This window comes from Galeopterus variegatus, unplaced genomic scaffold (assembly GCF_000696425.1).
Source record: "Galeopterus variegatus unplaced genomic scaffold, G_variegatus-3.0.2 Scaffold2060, whole genome shotgun sequence".
Classification (NCBI taxonomy): Eukaryota; Metazoa; Chordata; class Mammalia; order Dermoptera; family Cynocephalidae; genus Galeopterus; species Galeopterus variegatus.
In genome coordinates this window covers 68,676-76,247 of record NW_007728171.1, presented here as the reverse complement: position 1 = coordinate 76,247, position 7,572 = coordinate 68,676, and the positions used below count along the sequence as shown (strand labels likewise).

At 54.5% G+C, this 7,572-nt stretch overlaps 1 protein-coding gene across 1 annotated transcript in view; it reads right to left on the bottom strand.

Annotated features, from left to right (window-relative positions):
• The window catches only part of MYLK3 (myosin light chain kinase 3), a 38,627-nt gene that overhangs the window by 22,283 nt on the left and 8,772 nt on the right, over nucleotides 1-7,572 (bottom strand). Inside the window, exons 3-7 of the mRNA XM_008580292.1 lie at nucleotides 7,280-7,568; nucleotides 3,265-3,713; nucleotides 1,732-1,837; nucleotides 866-959; nucleotides 279-388 (exon numbers count right to left, since the gene is read on the bottom strand). Coding sequence (XP_008578514.1) covers nucleotides 279-388; nucleotides 866-959; nucleotides 1,732-1,837; nucleotides 3,265-3,713; nucleotides 7,280-7,568 — 1,048 coding nt within the window. The remainder of the gene's footprint in view (nucleotides 1-278; nucleotides 389-865; nucleotides 960-1,731; nucleotides 1,838-3,264; nucleotides 3,714-7,279; nucleotides 7,569-7,572) is intronic.

The following is a 7,572-nucleotide window of genomic DNA, read 5'->3' as shown; positions in this document are numbered from 1 at the left end:
AATGCAAAATTACTGAAAATTGTGTAGGCCAAACCGACATACATCTGCAGGTCAAATCAGGTTCAATGGCCATTGGTTTGTGACAAAATGGCTTTGTCCTCCATGCTCCATATTGGAGGTCAAGAAGCCAAGCCAGAGAAGCAGGGATGACATGGCCCCAGATGTCCCATGACGGGAAAGGAGAGAAACTGCTTTGCGTAGAATGAAGGCTCTGAGCGCCAGCCCCGAGGGCTGGCCTGCCTGAGGACAAGCCACTGCCCCACGTCCCAGACACTCACAACTCCATGACGAGGGTAAAGCTGTTTTTGCTCTCAAAGGCGTCATAGAGCTGGATCAGGTTCACATGGCCGAGCTGGTTCATGATGTTGATCTCGTTCTTCACATCCTCCTTGCAGAACCACAGGAGAGAGGGGTTTCCAAGCAAATGGGTGAGGAAGAGGAGTTGTGCCTCCCGAGACAGACAGACAGACAGACAGACATCTCATCCTTCAATTTCCTGCTCTCACACTAGGTCTCCTTGACTCCCCACCCAAACTACATTCTCACAACAGAAAGGATCCTGGTCTGACCCACCCATTTCACAGATAGGACAACTGAGGCCCAAGAGGAAAAGGGCCTGTTGCCCAGGCCTCTTGGCAGAGCTGTGCCTGGACACCTGTGTGTGGACAGGCAGGTCTGGCCTGAGGGATGTAAAGATGACTTGCTGATGGTGTGTGGGGGGTCATGGAAAAGAGGCAGGAAGGCAGCACGTTTCCTGCGCAGTGTGGAGGCGCCTGGGACAACTGGACCTAGGAGACCCTGGAGGAAATGAAGGAGCCCTGAGCATGGCTAGAGGGACCCAGCTGGCCCGGGGCAGATGCCTCACCCGGTCCTTGGTGCTCTTCACTTTGATGATCTTGGCCGCCAGGGGGAGGCCCGTGGACTTCTCGGTGCACCTGTGGACCTGGCCAAACCGGCCCCTGCAGAGACCCGTTGACACAGGAGGCTGAGAGCCCAGGAGGCTGGCCCCACAGATAGTACCCTGGGCTTCCTGGTCCTGCTCCCTCCTCCTCACACATCCCATGGGGACTCTCCCACACCCCAGAACATACCCTGGTCATAACCCCACACCATATGGGCTATCCTGAAACCTAGAAAACAACTTCTTCACCCCCATATTGTGTGGTCTATCCTACACCCTAAGGGAAAACCTCCTCACCCAACACCACCTGGGCTGTCCTGCCCCCCAGCAAACATCCCCCTCACCCCACAGCCCATTAGGGGATATTCTCCTCACCTGAAAACACCTGGCTACCCTGCACCACAGGATATGCCCCTCACACCATACCACATGGGCTGTCCTGCACTTTAGGGGATATCCTCCCCACACCATCTGGCTACCCTGCTCCACAGGATATCCCCCTCACCCACAGCACACCAGCTGTCCTGTGCCCTAGAGGACATCCTTCCCACCCCACCCAGGTTGGCTCTCCTGCCACCTCCAAGACATGCTTCCCATATCTGTGCTGTGCGGGCCTCCTGAACCTCACCTCACCCACACCATGTGGGCTGTGCTGTGCTCTAGGGAGGTTCCCTTCACCCAGCTCTGTGGGCCATCCATGCACTCCCAAGCTGTGCAGGATATCCCACTCCCAGCCTTGGCCTGACTTCCTGAGAACCATGCAGCAGTGCCCAGCTCAGCTCGCCAGGTGTGTCTACTCCCACCCCTCATCCAGGTGGACGCCCACCTACCCTCCCAAGACTTCGTGCTGGCACACTGTGTAACCCGCTGAGATCGAGGTCTCCTTGACATTCACCACCCGGTGATCGAAAGGGGCTGGCGGGGCTGGACTGTCATCTGTTCCGGAGACAACAAGGGACGTGTGAGCCTCCTGCCTGCAGCCTGCACCTCTCAGCCACCCCGTCCCAGACCACTTAACCACACTTGGTTCACCGAGTGACAAGCCCTTTGCCCTTCATATAGCCCTGGCATTTGAAAGCCTTTTCTCAAGAATCATCTCATGGGAGCTGCCCATTAGGCAGAGGAGGAAGGTGAATCTCAGAGAGGTGGAGTGACCAGCCCAAGGCCACACAGTGAGCCAGTGACAGATAAGATTCAAACCCAGGTCTCCCAACACCAAGGACAGTCCTCTTGGCAAGGTCAAGTAATTATATCCAGTCTGTTCATGAAGTCTAGAAGGGGATTCTAGGTGGACCAGGGCAAGGCGCAGGACACAGCACACTTGAACAGAGTAATGCAGCAATTTCATAATGACAGTCTTTAAAGGTAAAGTCTGGGCTACGGAAACGAGCACGGGTGGTGTGAGAGGGAGGCCATCAGAGAAGTAAACACCCCACCCCATCTCTCTTCTCGCCCTCCATCTCCTTCCAGCTGATCCCAATCAGAAGCCAGAGGATGAGAGCCCGTGATAGAGCCCACGGAGGCAGCCCCCAGGGCACAGGATGGAGGGGGGTGGGCAGTGGATCTGCAGGGGAAGCAGAGGACAGCCAGCACTTGGAAAGGTAAAAAAAAAATGGCGTAGGATTTTTTTAAATCTCGTCCTTCGGAGGTGGTATGAATACCTAAAAAGGTTACATGAAATAGAGTAAAGGAATATGCACCAAACAGGAAGGCGTGAGCCAGCTTGTGCATTCTGGGCTGGAAGACAGCGTGGCAGGAAGTCAGCAGCGTGGGCTGGCACCTGTTCCGGGCCTGTCATAGGAGCGTTCTGCTTGTGCTCTGACTACAGGGAGCACTCCTAGTGTTCCATGGACAACTCTCAAACCAAGGAGGGTGTGACCCTAGGGCTGCAGGTCACAAGAACACAAGGATGCCCCCACTACCCCTGGGATGGCAAGCAGGTCAGCAGTCTTGCCACCCTTCCCTATCCTGGGGTAAGAATCAGCCCACTGGGTGCAAATGGCTGATAGAGGTTATGCACACCAGTCACTGTTTTTGTTTTTCAACAGGAGCCTTCTCTGTCTCAATCGCAAGTGATACCCATGGTGGAAAGCTCGGGCAGGCAGGTGGCTTTGAGAAATCTACCCAACTGGGCCACACGAGTCCCCTCCTCCCTGACCACTACAGCCAATCTGACTTCAGCCCTCTGCATCTCTGTGCCTTGGTCTCCAGCCCCGGATGTACCGACAAGCTGTTCCCAAGACTTGCACTCCCCCAGATCTTCATTATCTATGCCTGGAAGCTGCAGGAAGGCCCCCAGGAGTAGAGCCTTCAAACCCACTCACCTCAGGGCTCATGTCAAGCCAGGCAACAGCCTCACTTACCCAGAACCACGCTTCCAGCCTCAGCACCCATGGGTGTCCTCCTTCCTGCTTCAGCTTGCCCCAGGCCCCCGGCTGCACAGTCCTTCCCCAGCCCAGGGTTTCCTGCTCCTGGGCCTTTGTCCTGCTGCAGGCCTGGGGCGCCAGCAGTATCACCTCCTTTGTCCCTTCTGGCCATGACGGGCTCGACCCCAGGCCCTTGCTTCGCCTCTGCTCTTGCTCTCCCTTCGCCGCCCTTCTTCTGCAGTGGGGAAAGCTCTCTGGCTCCTTTGGGGGTCTGTTCTCTCGACTCAGTCCCAGGGGGTTGAGAGCAGCTCCTGGTCCCAGGTGGGTCCTGCTCACCTGGATGGGCAGCTGCTGGAGCCCCTGCAGGAGGTGTGGGTCTGAGGCTTCCCCCTCGTGTCACTAGAAGCTCCCCGGGAGTGTCCATCTCTTGTACATGGATGGAGATCCTGGGGCAGGGAGAAATATGACCATGAGGTTTAAAGTGAGGACTCTGGAGTCAATACAGGCCTGGGCTCAAATGCCTATGCTACCACTCACAGACATCAGCCTCTTGGCCTCAGTTTTCTCATCTGTAAAATGGAGGACCTTGGGGTTGTTATAACAGTAAGAGTTAACTTGTGGTTGGAATCAGCAGACTCCAACCCCTGCCTCTCTGGACCCCTGGCCACCTCTTCCCAGACAGGACACCAAGGGAGGAGCCACTTCAGTGACAGATGGTGCCATCAGTTCTCAGGATTCCACTGGAAGAGGGTCCAGGGAAGACTTGAGACAACCTACAGTAGACAGAGGTAGGAACTGGACACTCTGTGGCTCCTGGAAACCTGCTTCTTCCCCAGGAGGATTATGGCCTGAGGCAAGAGCCCAGTGTTCTTCTCACCCTCCTCTGGGCCTCAGTTTCCCTTTCAGTTAAATGAAGAAAAGGAGGAGTCAAGTCAAACATCACACTGGGAGCCCCAGGTCAGACATATTTGGTTAAAATCAGGCAATTGTTCATAAAAGACTGGACTTTCTGTTTCTCTTGAACAAACAGAAGACCCGACTATGCTGGGCCTGTGTGCCCACGGAGCTGAAGAATGCAGCTCTACATTCCCACAGGCCTGCCGCACCCTGGCAGTGCCACTAGGCTCACCTCATTCATTCTCACTACCCAGACCCTGCGGCACTGGGGCTTGTGACTCGAGCTGGAGGCTGAGAAGGCCCTCTGAGCCCTGACATTCAGAGGGAAGGACCTGAGCCCAGCAGGCACATCCCCCTGGGTTGCAGATCCTTCCTTTCAGAGGTGCCCCCCACTGTGCCCCTCAGTGGGGCTTCTTTTTGCTGGATCACAATCCCACTGCCAAGGAGCCCATGTGTGCTGGGGCAGGGGGAGGGACGGTGAGGAGATGACGCTGCCTGGCATGGACTGAGTCTTTGTCAGGGAGCCAGGCGGCGTCAATTCTGAGCTTAGCTCTGCCCCCAGGTTGCTGAACAACTTTGGACAAGTCCAGCCTGTCAAACAGGGATGGTAATACCTTACAGATGTGCTGAGAGAGTCAACTAAGACAGGAAAACACAAATGCAGGTTCAAACAGTGAGGCCTAAAATAGTGCAATCACTATGGAAAAGGGTGGAGGTTCTTCAAAAAGTAATAGTAGAATTACCAAATATATGTCCCAGCAATTCTGCTTCTGGGTATATATCCCAAAGAATTGAAAGCAGGATCTCCAGGAGATATCTGTACACCCAAGTTCACGGCAGCATTATTCGCAATAGACAAGAGGTAGAAGCAGCCCAAGTGTTCGATGAATGCATGAACAAAACATGGCATAAGAGGAAGGAAACTCTGACGCGTGCCACATGAACGAACCTTGAGGACATTATGGTGAGTGAAATAAGCCAGTCACAAAAAGACAAATACTGTGTGGTTCCACTTGTATGAGGTATAGTCAATTCATAGCAACAGAAAGTAGAATGGTGATTTCCAGGGACTGAAAGGGGAAAATGGGAAGTTGTTTAATGGGTACAGGGTTTCAGTTTGCAAGATGAAAAAGTCTGGAGATCTGTTTCGTGACAACACTTAACAGTACTAAACTGTACACATAAAATTGGTTCAGATGGTCAATTTTATGTTATGTGCTTTTTATCACAATTTTTAGAAAAAGCAAAAAAAGAGTGAGGCCTTTCTCCAGCAGCTGAAGGCCCAGCCCCCTCTCTGGGCTGCAGGACCTCTGAGGGCAGTGTCTGTCCCTGGGTGCATCTGAAAGACTCAGCATCCCGTCCACAGCCAAGCACTGTGCAGGAGGCACAAATCCTTCCAGCACTCTGCCCCTTGGAACTGAGTATGGGTCAGTGATGACAGGGTAGAATGGGAAGGGTGACATCCAAGTCAAGCCACCCCACACCTAGCTTGGGCCTCATCCCAGACCAAAAGACACGGGAAACTGCAGCAAACCAGTTGCTGGAGAGGAGGACCCAGGTCATCAGCTGAGCAGGCCAGCAGTCCACACTCCGCCTTTGGGTCTTCATATCCAGGGGGGCATGGGATGACCCCAAAGGCATGGTCAAGCAGTCCACGCCACTTGGAGCTCCCAAAACTCTCCTACCCACTGGCAGCACTCACACAGCAGGTACTGCCAACCAGTCTCAGCACTCTGTGCCACCAAGTCCAGGTCCAGCCTCAGAATCCTCTACACAGGCGGCCACTGTGTACAGCCACTGATCGTCTACACAGTCAGAGCCGACACTTGACTTCAAACCTATTCTCTTCAAAACCCACCCACGCAGTGGGTGAGGAAGGGCAGATAGTGATCAGCCCACTCCCTGAGACCTGCTGCAGGTCCGGCATGCCTGAAGTTTAGTTCAGGGCTGAAACTGAGATAGGCATCTTTTCTTCTCACTCAGAACCTTTTTGGGGCCCCTGACAAGTTCATGGAGAGTTCACCCCCAGCCCTAGATTCCACATGTAGAGGGCTGGCTCAGATCCAGGGATGCCTGCCAGGAATCCCTCCCTCTGGCCTGTCAGGTCTCCTGGGAGGCTCCCGTTTCCTTCCAGAACAAAGACAGACAAATGATCTGGGCTTCTCTGCCAGTCGCCACAGCAAACACAGACACCAGAGCCCCTCCCTGAGCCAGGCTTTGGTGTCTCAGTTATAGGACAGGGCAGCCCAGGGCAGATGCAAGGAGCACCAGGCCCTCCAAGAGAAGCCCAGGAAGTACGGTGCCCTCCAATGGGCCACCCTGGAAACCGGATGTGCCATCCCAAAGGGCTGAGGAATCCAGGGCTAGGGAGGGCTTGGGAGTCTCCTGTCCGGTGACTGCAGGGCCTGAGGCCATGTCCTAAGGGTCAGGGCAGCTGTCACAACTCCATGTCCAGAACCTCCGGCATGATCCTCCTGAAAGCCCCCTGGATTGACTCAGCCTGCACCCATCTCCCACCTCTGAGTCCTCTTGTCTCACCATACTATTTAGGACCCAATTAAACACTGACCTGAGGAAGCAGGATGTATAGTGGTTAGGGAAAGGGCACAGATTCTGGCACCCAATAACCTGGATTCATATCTCAACTCTATGAATCCCTTGCTGGGTGGCCCTGGGCCCTATAAGCCTAGCTTTCCTCATCAATAAAATGGGAACAATGACCACATTCACCTCCTCCTGGGGATGTTGTGAGAATAAAATGAGATGATGCCTGGGAAGTGCTCAGCCAATGCTGGGCAGGTGGGAAGTGCTCCATGAGCCCCACCTTTTAACTATTATTATTGATCTACGAGCTAGTGATTCTCGAGCCTGCTCTCCATTGGAATCACGTGGAGACATGTAAAAAAAATTCTTGTGGGCAGCAAGTGAGAACCGGTGCTGTAAGCTCCCAAATGCAGGGCCTAGGAAGTTTTCTGTCTTCCCCTCATGAGGCTAGCCCAGTGCTATGCACTCAGTAGACACACAACACGTGTAGCGGGCCCACTGGCCATACTCCAGCTGTGGGGCTGCAGTTAGTTAATTCCTCCCCTTGCCCAGCTTGGAAAAGCTCCCTTACCTTTGAGGTGTTTCTCCACCACTGCAAGCTGCCCTGGCCTGGTCTGGCAGCCCTGGAGGTCCTGGGGTCTGGGAGGTGGGCCCTGAAGTCAGCCTCATGCCCTCCTTGGAGGGCAGAGGGTCAGGCTTCCTGGACGGTGTTCCTTGTTCTGCACTTGGTGCAACCTCCTGGCTAGTGGGGGCCTCGCTGACCCTGTCGGTTACCGCAGACAGCTCCAGGTCAGTCCCAGGGTTCCCACTGGATGTCTCAGGAGCTTTGTTTTCCACCTCTGTGGGCACCAGCAGGTGGCCAGG